General features: G+C 33.2%; 1 protein-coding gene across 1 annotated transcript; it reads left to right on the top strand.

Annotated features, from left to right (window-relative positions):
* The first annotated feature begins 269 nt into the window (after positions 1-269).
* Positions 270-5,172, top strand: LOC117912468 (cysteine-rich receptor-like protein kinase 3). Its single transcript, XM_034827048.1, has 8 exons — positions 270-769; positions 1,968-2,368; positions 2,661-2,792; positions 3,076-3,203; positions 3,383-3,596; positions 3,816-4,047; positions 4,270-4,420; positions 4,677-5,172. The coding sequence occupies exons 1-8, from the start codon at positions 396-398 to the stop codon at positions 4,989-4,991; spliced, it is 1,947 nt and encodes a 648-aa protein (XP_034682939.1). The 5' UTR covers positions 270-395; the 3' UTR covers positions 4,992-5,172.
* The last annotated feature ends 10,124 nt before the right edge of the window (positions 5,173-15,296 follow it).

Raw genomic sequence — 15,296 nt, 5'->3', positions numbered from 1 at the left:
TTTTTTAATTCCATTGAAAATTTCCTTTAAATATTCTTGATAATTTTTTTTATATATAAAATCTAAATCTTTTTTTAAGTATTCTTGTTACCATGGTTTTTTAATTTGATACATTTTCATAATTAATATTTAAAATTATTTAATTTTTTAATAATAATATAAAATACCATTAATTACCTTATAATTTATGAATGATGACTATAACATAATTTTTTTCTTCGATGATTTCAAGAATGTTATTATATCTTTGGCAATCTCATTCTACTTTTTTCCTCCCCTGATTTCTGAAGGCCATGATCTCCTCAACCCATATGCAGTCTTTTCCAAGTTTTGTATGAAAATCTATACACATCTATATTTGATCACAGGGGACTGATCAAGAGAAGGCATCACAGATGGAGTCCAGAGGCTTGAGGCCGTTGATGGCAGTGGTAATATGGTGGTGGTGGCTGATAAGCCCAGCTGTTTCAGATCCACAAACAAACCTTCTCAACCAGGGATGCAGCACATACAACGTCACCAACCTATCAGACTTCTACACCAACCTCAACGCCACGTTCTCTGACCTCGAAACGCAGTTGAACAACAACACGCTCTTCGACACAGCAGAGAGAACGAGGAGTGGAGACTCTGTGTACGCCATGGTGCAGTGCAGAAACTACATGTCCGCTGAGGACTGCTTGGCTTGCTTCGCCGATGCTCAGTCGCTCATCCGCAGCTGCGGTGCTGCCAACGGCGCTCGCGTCATCTACGATGGCTGCTTCCTCAGGTCATTGCTTTTCTAAGTCAAAAAATGCTCTGATTTTTGCTCGAATTCATCATTTTGCCAATAATAAAATATGAAAATAAAAAAGAAATTGGGAAAATAAAAATAAATTACAAATATATATATTTTTTGAATGAAAAAATATCTACCTTCCAATTATTTTTCTTTTCCTTTTTTTTTTTTGAACTTTTTTTTTTTCGGTTAGATTCTTTAATAAATTTTTTTAGTTAACAAAGGTAATCTTGAAAAGTATTGCAAATTGAAAGAAGCCGGAAATCATACACTTTGGTTTATTATTATAGGCCCAAATCATAGATCAAAGTTTGTTTAATATTAATTATTATTTTATTATTATTATTATTATTATTATTATTATAATTAATTGATTCTTTTTCTTTAGTATGTGTCAGAGTATTCCATGAGAGGATGTTGCCAAATTTCAAAATAATTAGCAATTAAAAAATATTTCTTGCTACATCATGCCCTCTAACTAATCCACAAATTAATCTACTTAGTAATTAAAAATTCAAACAACGTATCATGAATAATTTTCTAATGTGCCAACCTAATTAAAAAGTGAGATTGACCCTTAAATGAAAATGATCATAAGGGTCTTCCAATGTGAGAATAACAAACAAAGCCTAACATAATTCTTTTAATGTTTTCAAATATAATAATTGTTGTCATGGTTGTAGTTGTTATCCATCAATGGTTTTTGGTCTTTGTTTTTAATAAAAATGAAGGGGATGACAACGTGAAGGTGAAGGAGATGAAAGGAAACGACTAAGGAATAGGGTTGGAAATTGAATGGATTGAGGTGTGGAAGAGGACGTGGACATGGACATAGTTGTTGAATATTATTTTTATTCTTATTCTTATAAACAAACCAAATACATATTTCAATTCCAAGGTTCCGAACATGGGCTCAATACAAATCAAAACATGATATGCAAATCAAAACATTATGTGCACAAGAATCCCTTGTCCCATAGACAAGGATAGAGTAATTTCAGTGGATGCATAAATTTCAAAACTCCCATTTGTAGGACAAAATTCTCCTAATGATGAAGCTCAATGCTTTGAACAATGGATGACTGGAAGCAACTAAGGCCATGAATGATTGCTAGTTAAGATGAGTCCCCTTTTACATGGTGTTGAATAATACCTCCTAGTTATTAATTAGCTGCTTCTTTTGTTAAAGATATGAGAGCAGCAGCTTCTACGACCAAACCACTCTCGCTGGAAATGCTCCAATTTGTGGGAACGACACGGCATCGCAGGTGACTGCTTTTCAATCAGCAGTAGAAGGACTGATAGCAGATCTTGAAGTTGCAACACCCAGGATTAATCGTTTCTATGCGGCATATAAAATGGAAGTGGTTGGTGGTGGTGGTGCAACAGTGTATGGGGTGGCACAATGTGCTGAAACAGCCAGTCAGACTGCTTGCCAAGACTGCTTGCAAGTGGCAAAGAGCAATATAAACAGTTGTCTTCCTAGTAAAAACGGCCGGGCTATTGATGCTGGATGTTTCCTGAGGTACTCAGATGTGGCCTTCTTTGCTGACAACCAGACAACTAATATCACACCCTACTTACAAAAAGGTGAGACCTTTTTCTTTTTCCTTTTACATGCCTTTTAGTTTGAATTGTAGTGTAGATTTTCCTATCCCTGGTTTAATTGTTTGAATGGTGCAATTCCTTTTCTGGGAGTCACATCTATTCATGTCCATAGATAAGAATGCTATAGGAACTGCCATAATGCATGGACACAACCTCATGCAGCTGTTATTTCTTTACTCCTTGCCATAATGATCATTCTTAGATGTGTAAAACTGACCATAGCTGATGCTGCATTGTTTCACCATATTATTTTGATGAAGTTACATTCTTATAGGAGGTTCAAACAAGAAGAAAGCGATTATTGGAGGAGTGGTTGGAGGTGTAGGTATTATTTTGATTGTCGTAGTTTTGCTTTTATGGTATCGGACCTATCGGTCATCAAGAAAGGCAAAGCTGGCTTCTACAGGTAATTGAACTCATATATCACAACGGTTTTTTTTAGTGCTCTGTTTTCCAGGCTTGTCTTACTGAACATCTAGTTTTTGAGCCAAAATTTTCACAATATGGTGAAAATTTCGCCTGAAGTTTCAGCACAGTCAAAACTTCATGCACATATTTTAACATGCTGCATTTCATTCTGCAATCCCACTTTAGGCCAAACCTTTGAGAATTCAATCTTTTTCTTTTACTATTTTCAGGTTTTCTCTTATTGGAGTTAAAAGAACTTTAGTTTCTTTCCTGTACAACAGGTGATTTATTAGGTGTGACAGAGTTGCAAGGCCCAGTGAATTACAGCTACAATGATTTGAAAGCTGCAACCAGGATGTTCAGTGAAGAAAATAAACTTGGAGAGGGAGGATTTGGTGACGTCTATAAGGTGAAATATAAAAGAACAAACTGTAGTGTGGGGTTTTTTCATCACATGCATATTACATGAATTTACCACACATATAGCATAGTAGTCTCTCGTTGCAGTTAATCCATTTGTTCCTCATTGGTGTTATCTATGAGGTTTTGTGGGCAAGAATTCATACTTCATATTCCATCTCTCAACAGGGTCATTTGAAGAATGGGAAAATTGTTGCTGTTAAGAAACTATTTATAGGTCAAACAGACAGGGCCAAGGCAAATTTCGAGAGTGAAGTGAAGCTTATAAGTAATGTTCATCATCGCAATCTCATCCGTCTTCTTGGATGTTGTAGCAAAAAATCAGAATTACTTCTTGTGTATGAGTACATGGCAAATAGCAGCCTTGATAAATTCTTATTTGGTAAGTTAAGCTCATCTTCCTAATCGTAAGTCGATGCCCATTACTATACAATAGTAGTCAAACTGAAATGCGGAAAAAAGAGTTCATCAAGATGCTTGTTACCTTGCCTATTGGTTAATCGAGAGAATTTGCTGCAATGGCACCTAATTTGTTCTCCTTTGACACCATTTCAGTCGGATGTTCAATCTGGCTAAGGTTCCAAAATTTTCTTTTATGCAGGAGAAAAGCGAGGGGCTCTCAACTGGAAACAGCGTTTGAATATAATTGTTGGTATAGCGAGGGGTCTTGCGTATTTACATGAGGAGTTCCATGTGTGTATCATACACCGAGACATAAAACCTAACAATGTTCTTCTTGATGACGATTTCCAACCCAGAATTGCAGATTTTGGATTGGCAAGGCTTCTACCTGAGGACCAGAGTCATGTTAGCACCAAATTTGCTGGAACATTGTAAGTCGTACTAAATACAATCAGTTAACTAGCCATACATCTTAAACTTTACCAAGACGGCATTCTGAATTCATCTGAAACTGAAATTAAGTTCCTGCAGCCAAACATGCAAGTTTCTTGAGCAGATACTTGCCCCAAATCCTATACAAAGAAAACGAACCATTATTGTTCATATTCCATCTCCATCTGCACTGATTAATAATTCTAATTTTCATACATCAGGGGTTACACTGCACCTGAATATGCAATCCATGGACAGCTATCTGAGAAGGCTGATACCTACAGCTATGGTGTTGTAGTCCTTGAAATCATAAGCGGCCAAAGGTGCAACGAGATGAAGGTTGAATCTGTCACTGAATTCTTGCTTGAACGGGTAATTTACCAACGAAATCATGTTCTTTTTACCATCTCTTGAAGTAGAAAATTCACTAAAAATTCTCATCTACACATCTTTGATAACGACTGATAGAAACTTGCTTTGAGAGAGTGATTATACCTATAAGTACCCACCATTTGAATATGTTGCATATGTTTGATAAGAGCTCCATTTTTACTCGTGAGGTTGTGATCAATCCACTATTCTAGCTTAGGTTTCTGAGTCTCATATTTTGGTATCATGGGGTTAATAGGCATGGAAACTGTACGAGAATGACAATCACTTGGAGTTGGTGGATGAGAGCTTAGACCCTGAGGAATATGATGCAGAAGAAGTGAAGAAAATCATAGATATTGCTCTGTTGTGCACTCAATCATCAGCTTCCATGAGGCCCACAATGTCTGAAATTGTTGTTATGCTATACAGCAAGGACTCACTTCAGCATGGTCCCCCAACCAGGCCCACCTTCATTTCTTCCAATAACAGAGCTGGCGGAGATACTTCCGCGTCCACTTGGGACTACGCTTCCAATGCCACTGCCTCTTTTTCTGGGGTCTCAGGTCGTTAATCTAACTTGTGCATTCATAAAATCTGTGTGATATGGGTGATGATTCTTCTACTATGTTTCTTGTATTATTCTGGTTGTTTCCATCAAATGTGATCATGTGAGAGATTGGCAAACAACGTTGCAGCTCATTCATATCTCATTTTCCTTTCAAAGACTTTAATGCCGACCACAAATTCATCCATGGCCAAGCTTTCTTTGAAGGAACCAATCCTAAAAATTGATCACATAGAGAGGAACGTGACTATGCAGCCATCTATTTTTGTGCATGGAGGTCTTATATTCCTACTTTCATTATAGTTTCGTAGAGTAAGTGCTCTTATTAGCTAGGACTATCCTTGAAGAAGAATGTTGGTGCACAACACTATAAGAAAAAAGGGCAATAATGACGCTTTTTAGGCGTCAATAAATGTATAAGATGACATTTCTTGAAAGCGTCCTTTTCGCCCCTGTCAAGGAATGGGTGCAGGCAACCATGTCACTTCTAGAAAGTGTCATATATAAAAGCACTTACATTGACACTTATCCAAGTGTCATCTTTCCAAAAGCATGACATTCTTTAAGTGTCATTATTCCACCAAATTTTCAATGTTGACACTTAAAGCGTCATCTTTAATGTTCATTATCTTTGACGAGTTATAAAGCGTCATTGTTGATTGATCTATATTGACACTTTGAAAAGCGTCATTATTGATCTACCTATGTTAACTCTTACACTAGTGCCAAGGTATGTCCAAAATATCATTTGTCTATTTTGACACTCAAAAAAGTGTCATCTTATGTGGATAATAATATTGAAAATCCCCCTATTAAAATGATATATTTTGTATGTCCTGTTATATATAATTTTGGCTGCATGATTTTTTATAAAGTACAAAACAATAACTTCAATATTAATAACTATATCTTCCAAAATAAATTGAATAAATTTGGGAATAATATCATGATAAAGAACTAATGTCTACATAGTTAATTAATACATAAATTTGTAAATGTATCAAAATATTTACAACAAGCATATTTTCCAACTTCAACATAAAACAAGTACACATGTACCAAAAAACAAGGTCTCAAAATTCCTTATCGAAAATAATATTACAAGAAGAAGAAGAAGAAGCCAAAAGCATTTCTAGCCAAAAGTATTCATGTTGGTTGCATATCCACTCTTGAACTTGAAATCTTTTACCTGTATACATTTTAAAAAAGAAAACATTACTGAGTGCCAACAAACAATCCTGTGTTGTCATGGCAATGGCCCATCTAATGACCACCCTAAGAAATATCACTACTAATAAGAGGATGTGTAGAGGGTACAATACAAAATAAAATCAACAAAGACCAAAAATCTTAAAAAAGAATGTATTAAAAAGATAACGAGGGAAACAACCTATGAAAGTTAGATAGAACCCCTCAAAGGAACCTTAAATAATAATAATAATAATAATAATATCCTTTATAATAATATATTCCACAACCTTACAGGTATATTATATAAAATTTTAATTATGTTTATTTTAAATTTTTTACATGAGCAAAAATTCCACATCAAACAAGATTTTATAATTTCACTTTTTAAAAATAGTTTTCACATTTTTTAATCACAAGTAAGAAAAGAAAAAATAGGAAATAAAAATTATTTGGCAGGATTTATATACTTTTTGTATACTTGGGTTGCAGGCCATCTATTAGGCACTTCTTCAATAAAATATCTTTGCTTACAAATTTTTTTTATATATTCATCTTAGTTTGTGGATAGACGTTCTTCATCAATAAGCAGCAAGAAAGGATAATTATCATTTGGGATCACTGAATTGCTTTAAAGGAGTTCTAAGTCTAAAAGTCAAGTTATTGAGAACATGATAACAATAAGATCGAAATGCAATGACTACATGAGCAAAAAAACATGGAATTTTCCATAAAAGAAGCTAAAATATGCAATATGTTGTCAGGAAACCAGATATCTATATGAAAAGATTTTGTTCGTGGAACTGACTTAGAACTATAATCTATAAGATGCCTTTGGGCTTCCAACGCTTTCTGAACCAATTTTCCATAACCATCTTTACCTATAAACATTAAGGAAGCTTCAAAAACACTAAAAATAAAAATAAAAATAGGGGAATTGAATTAGAAACTCCAAAGTACTTTTATTTCTCTGTTTTGAGATTGTCATGAACTTAATAGCGAAAGTATGTCCTGAACTTAATAGCGAAAGTATGTCCCGAACTTTAAGAGTTATTCTATGACCAAATGTGATTAAGGCTTCTAATTATGACAACAATATGCAATATTCACTAAGAATAGACATCATTTCATCTTTAGATATACATTCAAACATAAGAACCCAATTGATTATTACCAATAAAAAAATCCCAATTGATTATCTTACCATTTCACAAAATCAATGACTTTAGTAAAATTGACATCCAAAATTAATGTGTATCAATTAGAAATAGATCATATCATTTACCATGGATGACCTTCATGAGACAAAGAGTCTGTTTGAGAGTTACCTTGATTAAAACGCTTCTGTAGCACTTTTAGTCTATGATACTTTTGTTAATGACACTTCCATTATGACCACTTTTAAAGAGAATCACTTGGGGTTTGGCTATAAATAAAAAAATGATTTGATATTGTTTTTGGTAATATGTCACATAACCAAAAAATAATAATAATTTTTGGAAGAATCACCTATGTAGTGATTATCCAAAATTTTAAAAGTGATTTTCAAAATTTTGTCAAATGACTAATTTCTATAACAAAGTATTTCTAAGCATTGTAAAATTTTTCTCACTCTCAAAATCATTCACTAATGGGCTCTAAATGGGTGTTTTTTTTTCTGATAGGGAAAAAAAAAAATTAACAGCTCTAATGCATGCATCCAAAAAATAATTACAAACTCTAATGCATGCCTCAATATTCCAAACAAAATCATTCGGAAACAAGACATCCAACATAAGGAGGTCAAATGGCCTAATATAGAAAAGAGATCACATAAAATAGACTAAATGCCTAATTAACCAAGTAGGAGGTTTGACCATTTCCTTGGTAGAAAAGTTATCCAATAAAGGCATGATAGTCACCAGAAGTTCTATGCTAACACCTAAAACTTCAAGGATATCTTAGCAAAAAGCTCAAAAAACTATACTTGTGAAAGCATTAGAAAATGGGAGAAAACATCTACAAAGCTAATCTATAAAGTAATAATAGTGAATGAACACCAGTTGGTTTTTGGGTGAAATCTCTCATAGGTTTGGAGATAATTGCTAATTTACCAACCACCCTAAAGCCAAAATTTAATTTGATAGATTATCTTTAACAAATATATAACTATCAATTTTCTAGACGAGTCAGAGTTTCTTAGAGGGTGTTTTAGCATTTGTACATGGACATAAAAAAATACTCATGTTTATGGCAATGCTTAGGAACTTCTACAACAAGTGGAAATTCTAAAAATACAAATAAATTTAAAGAGCAACAAGTGTAGAACTCATAAAATCAAAATAAAAATAATGGAAAAAAAATAAAGAAAACATCATTGGTAGCTCACATAGAACTCTAAACTTCTAAATGCTTGCACCTACAACAAAATTGTAATCAATGGAAGTACTTCTAATGATCTAAACAAAAAGAAGAAATCTGTTTGGATTTCATCCTAGATTACATAAACCTAAGAGGGAAACCCCCTAGATCAAACTTTGTCAAAGCTACATTCCCACTCAAGAGTAGCTCTAGTATTCTTCTTAATTCTCATTGATTCGTAGGCTTGCCTGAAATTAATCTTAAGAGCGGCATTCTTTTAGAAATAACATGTTTCCAATACCTCTTAAATATTAAGAATTCAAAAGGATGTTAGCCTCACTAAATAAGCTCTCATTTGGCCTTGACATTTTTATACTTATTTCTTTGTTATTTTTTACAATCAATCTCTTGTTGATAAAGTGTAAAATTTTATTATCAAATAATCTTATATAATTTAACAGTAGTTTTTCAAGAGTCATGGTATAATGTCTTCCATTTTCAATAATCACTTCTTTTTAGGGCTTCTTTATATATATATATATATTCCTTTCTCATTATGTTTTGTGTTAAAACCTTGGAATTTATTTTTGGTAAGAAAATGGTTTATTTAATTAAAGCTTGATTTAAGCATCTTTATTTCTTATCATTATCCATCAACTACTTAAATATTATGTTTGAAACTTATTTTGAAGTATCATAATTTGCCAAAAAAATTCAAAGATTTATTGTCACATCATCAAAAGTAAAGTGAAACACAAAATATAAGGAACCTATATTAAATAGATAATAAATGAAGTGTTTCATATTACCAAAAGATTTTTTTTTTCTTCAACAAGAATGAATAAATTCTTACCAATGCCAATACGTTCACTAATTTGAAGATCCTCCTATGGGATTTCCTATTTCGTAACGTCAGCCAGCATTTGGTTGATTTTCTCACTGTGAGCATTGGAAGGAATAAGCAAGCCATTGTTGGTTGCTTCCATCCATCCTAAGTAAGAAGTCTTACTTACATACATATTTCTAAGAAATTTAAATAATATAGATTTAGAAACTGAAGTGAATGATGTAATGAGATTGATATCATTAAGTTTTATTTTACCCAATGGTTGTTTTAATCTGGTTTTCCTTTCCTCTACTTTTTATCTACTATGGTCTTCAGGGGCTGTTTTAATCTGGTTTTCCTTTCCTTTGAAATTGTTTTTCAAGGTCTCAAATTTGTTGAGAAAAATTGCAATCAATCATCTATTTCATTGGCATGAGAACTAATCAAAAGCTGACAAAAGTTGGTTACACTAATTTGTGTTTAGGTAAAACTTGAAAAGAATAATTTGGTACATCTATTTTATTAAGATAAATTTTAATCAAAAGACTTACTAATCAGATGCAGTAACTAGAACTCCAACCCAAAGTTGCAAAAACCCAGAACCAAGAATCACCTCCTAGATATTAGCCCCAATCAGGGCCAACTCTGCCATGAATCACAACAATAGTTCAACCCATGTGATATTCTTTCCTATGGATCTGGGCAAGATGATGCCTCATGGCCACCCCAACCCTTGCCCACAACAACTAGATCAAGAACTCCATAACTGTGACCCACATCAATAACCATAACAATGAGTACTTTATAGTGGCTCAGCCTGAAAATCCCTTTCTAGGTTTCCGAGATCGAGTAATGTAGTGCTTATTTGTGAATAGCCACAACTTCTTCCACTGAAAGGATGGAGTCGCAGAGGTATCAAGGGATTCTAGGGTTTCACTGTTGATATTGACAATTAAAATTTTCTCACTATGATGGTTACAATGATGGTAACAAAGGAGATTTTGGGAAAGTGGGGGTTTGGGAATAAGGAAGGATATCAGAAGGATTTGTGATGATGACCCATTGTTAAGTCTCCTATAGCTTCCATTTGGTTTTGTACATTGGGTGATTTTGGTTTGAGTATTTGGGAGTTTTGAAATGGTAGAGGAAAAGTTTGGTGGGTAAGATATCGTGGAGGAGGGCCAATTTTTTGGAGAGGTATATTTATACCAATAATTCAATGACACTTTTTTAAAGCATCAAGGTACAAGATTACTGCTATGACACTTGGAATAAGCGTCATCATATACCAAACAATGCTTAAACAAGCCTTCTCAAATGATGGCGCTTCTAAAAATTGCCATGGATTGAAAAATACTACATTAAAAAATGACCTTTTTAATAAGCGCCATCGAATCTCATATTATAATATAAATAATGACACTTTTGGAAAGCATCAAGGAATCAAATGTCATTACTTTCAATTTTTTTAGTAGTGCAAGTTTTTCAAGTTTAGCTACAACAACCATTGCAATAGTTTGGATCATTCAAGTGTATAGTGAAATCTGGCCATTGAATGAGGGTACACATATGAGACTAAGGTATAAACATTGGGCTAAGGACCAAAAAATAAAAAATAAATTGAGACCATCACATAGAGTAATGAGACCAAGATATAGAGGGACAAGTTCAAGACATAAATCAATAAGATGTTAGGTACTATAAGATCGGTATAGAACTAAGGTGTACATATGGTACCATCTTATTACTAGCACATTTTTAGAATGGCATCGAATAGATGCTATTCAACACTATGACCGAACTCTTACAATTATTGAGATAACCATACTTGTTAACATGTCATAAAGTTAAGGAATGTCCTTAACCTAGGCAAGTGGACTTACAAAACATCAACCTCCATTAATTGAAGCTAATGAAAGTCAACCACACTAACCTTTACTAACTACCTATGTCTACATCAAATGAACCTAAAACCCCAACCTAGTGAATGTGAATCCAATCTTCGTACCCAATATTTGCAAGTCTTTCTACCCAAAATAAGTGATTAAATAGCACTCAAATTGAGGTCTTCTCTCATGCATAAAACAAAAAATATTAATGCATTTTGATTGATAATCTATTCTTTTACCGTAAATGTGTGTTAAGTCACCATTTAAGGCCTCATAATTTTACCTAATGAAGAATGGAAGAAAAACACAATAAAAGGAGTCATTGTAAGAAATAGGATTTTAGGTGACGGTCACCAACCGTCACCAAATCTTATATATCCATGACCAAAACCTATTGTCACAGTCTTATGAAACCATGACCGAGCGTCACAGTACGAGGCATAGCTAAAGGTATTGGTCACAGTTTCCTAAATGATCATGACCATAGGATTTCTTTTTTGTGATGGTCATACAAAAATTGTGACCAAAAGTTATGAATACTTTGTTATTTTTTAGTTGATTTAGACACGATCAGGTAATAAACTGTGACTATATGTTTAACCTATAGCCATGGTCAAGTAATAAATCGTGACTAAATGTACACTTATAGTCACAGGTAAAGTTAGCAACCGTGACTATATGTAAGCTTATGGTCATGGTCAAGTAAGTTACTGTGACTAAATGTCAACTTATGGATTAAATGTAAACTTATGGTCATGGTCAATTTCTTAATCATGACTAAATGTAGGTCTATAGTCACGGTTAATTAAATGACTATGACTAAATGTAATCTTATGGTCACGGTCAATCCCTTAACCATGACTAAATGTATCTTATGTTCACGGTCAATTCATTAATCATGACTAAATGTAGGTCTATGGTCACGATTAATTAAGTGAGCATGACTAATTGTTAGGTCTATGGTCATGGTGTTAATTCAGTGACTGTGATTAAATACGGGGATATGGCGATGGCTAATTTAGTGATTATGACAAAATATACACTTATGGTCACGACTATTAATGATCGTGACTAAAATTAATCAAATGATGTCCTCCATATCCCCAAATTTTGGTCACGGTTCATTACTGATTATGACTAAAAGTAGACTTATGGTCACAATTTTTTAATGGTCGTTACTAAAATTTATTGTATTTAGACATTGGTATTTTATAAATTCAGATTTTCCAAACCTATTATAAACCTGAACAAGCTCATTTTAGACTTGTATAAGCAATTAAAACAATTTCAAATTTTCAATATGGTATTTTTTAGACATTGGTATTTTTTATCAGAGAGTTTTTTTTTTTTTTCCATTTTCTTGTTCTCTTGTGTGAAATCTAAACCCATTAATGATGTATCCTCTATAACATGTAACTGATGTACTTGGTCCACGGGACAATGATAGTATATGTTCAGAAATTGGACCTTCATGTTACATTTGTATAATCTATAGATTCAAATATAAGATGTTAATACATACATGTGTATTAGACAATAAAACAATTTATGTAGTGAATGCACTTACACATTCTTCAAACCAACTAATGAATTCTCTGGTGTGAATCAAATCTACATCTCATGTACAAATACGAGGCTTAACCCTTATAGATTACTTATACTCTCTGGTAAAAAAGAAAAAATTAATTATAATGCTCATAAAGACTAAAATTAAATTTTTGCATGAGAATTAGTATAAAGTTTTATTCAAATAAGTGTCTTACTCAATAAATGATGTCACTTCCTCAAAATTAGTCAACACATATAAATGTGCTTGGGACCATTCTTCTGTGCTAAAAACACGAGATGTTGACTTTCCTATTGTATGTCCCATGCATTTGAAAATGATTAACCCTCCATTCGTTATGTTATTTTCAATGACATAATTTCTTTCTTTACGATCATGCTTTGTTTCAACATCATGCAAATATCTTGAACAAAAGGTTGTACATTCTTTTGCTATCTACCCTTCTGCAAAAGAATCTTCTGGATGACTCTTATTACATACATAAAACTTTAATGTGCAAAAATACCTATCATTCCACAACATAATAGATTTGTTTCATGAACTATATGAAACCTAATATACATAAGATTAATTGAATGAGAATATACCGCTCAATAGGATACATCTATCGATATTGCACTGGTCCAGTGATCTTTGCCTCACTTGCAAGATGAATAGGTAAATGCACCATAACATCAAAGAATGATGGAGGAAATATTCTTTCTAATTTGCAAAGTGTGACTATTATGTCATTCTCAAGGTGCTCTAATTTATTAGTCTTTAACACTTTAGAACACAACTGTTTGAAGAAACTACATAGTTCAACTATAATAGCACAAATATTCTTATGTAGAACTCCTTGAATTGCAAGTGGAAGGAGCTGTTGCATGAGAACATGAAAATCACGAGACTTCAATCCAAATATACTTTTTTCATTCACTTGTACACAGTGAGAGATGTTAGAATCATAACCATCTGGAACCTTTACTTCTTTTAAAAATTTACTGAATTCTTTTTTTTTTATTTGAAGTTGGTGAATAGCATGCAGCAGGCAATATAACCCTATTCCCTCTTTGTATGAGGTGAAGTCAATCTCTAATACCTATAACTAGCAAGTCAAGATGACTATTGAAGTTATCATTTGATTTACCATCGATACTCAACAAGGTGTCAACTATACTGTCACATATATTCTTTTCAATATGCATTACATCCAAATTGTGACGCAAAATGAGGGTTTTCCAATATGGCAATTGGAAAAAAAAAATGTTTTTTTTTTTTTGTTGACATCTTATTTTTTGATGTCTTCCCTAAAGTAATATATTCCATTCCATCTAATTGATGTAGAACATCTTCCCCAGACAATTGTTTAGGTGTTGCTCTATGTTCTTCATTTCCATCAAAGGACTTTTTATCACGTCGAAATCTATGATCAATTGGCAAAAATTGACGATGACCCATGTAACACCATTTCCGTCCATTTTGTAATCAATATGAAGAACAATCCTTATTACAAATAAGACAAGCAAATTTCCCTTTAGTACTCTAACCTGAAAGATTTGCATATGCAGGAAAATCATTGATGGTCCATAATATAGCGAGACACATACAAAAATTTTGTTTTGTTGAAACATCATATGTTTCAACTCCAACCTCCCATAAGTCATTCAACTCATCTATCAATGGTTGTAAGTATATGTCAATGTCATTTCCAGGTGCAATTGGACTAGGAATAAGTGGTGACAACATGAAGAATGTCTATTTCATACACATCCAAGGTGATAAGTTATATGGAATAAGAACCACATGCCACATGCTATATGAAATTGAAATATTCCCAAAAGGATTGAACCCATCACTTGCTAAACTGAGCCTAACATTTCAAGGTTTTAGTGCAAATGAAGGGTGTACGTTATCCAAGTTTTTCCAAACCAAAGAGTCCACTGGATGCCTCATCATCTCACCTTCCATGCGACCATCAACATGCTATTTCATGTGAGAAGTTGTCTTAGATGACATATATAACCTTTGAAGCCTTGGTTTTAAGGGAAAATAATGCAAGACCTTAGCAAGAATTTTATTTTTCTTTGATGACTTAGTGAACTCATCTGTAGAATGATCATCACTTGATTTCCATCTAGAGACACCACAAACAACACACTCATTTGCATTTGCATGCTCTTTTGAATACAACATGCAATCTGAGAGGCAGGCATCAATCTTGATATAATGAAGGTCAAGGTCACGAAGTATTTTTTTTTTTTGCTTCATAATAGTTACTGGGCAATGTCTCACCCTTAGGAAGTGCCTCTTTCAACAATTCAAGGAACATTGTAAAGGACTTATTGTTCCATCCATTAAGACACTTCATATGAAATAATCTTATGATAAAAGACAACTTTGTGAATTTTTTACACCCTGGATATAGTTCGTGCTCTGCTTCTCTTAACAAATTATAAAATTTGTTTGCATTCTCATTTGGTTTTTCAAACTCCTCATGCACATGTGGACTTCTTTCAGAT

Source organism: Vitis riparia, chromosome 4 (genome assembly GCF_004353265.1).
Source record: "Vitis riparia cultivar Riparia Gloire de Montpellier isolate 1030 chromosome 4, EGFV_Vit.rip_1.0, whole genome shotgun sequence".
Lineage (NCBI taxonomy): Eukaryota > Viridiplantae > Streptophyta > Magnoliopsida > Vitales > Vitaceae > Vitis > Vitis riparia.
Note: the sequence above shows the minus strand (reverse complement) of the source record. Positions and strands in the feature narration are given on the sequence as shown.

Bases quoted from the DNA above. Each gene is read 5' to 3' on its own strand.
- LOC117912468 (XM_034827048.1), top strand. From the start codon at position 396: ATGGAGTCCAGAGGCTTGAGGCCGTTGATGGCAGTGGTAATATGGTGG. The intron at 2,793-3,075 runs GTAATTGAACTC...CCTGTACAACAG, and splicing joins GGCAAAGCTGGCTTCTACAG to GTGATTTATTAGGTGTGACA. The intron at 3,597-3,815 runs GTAAGTTAAGCT...TCTTTTATGCAG, and splicing joins CCTTGATAAATTCTTATTTG to GAGAAAAGCGAGGGGCTCTC.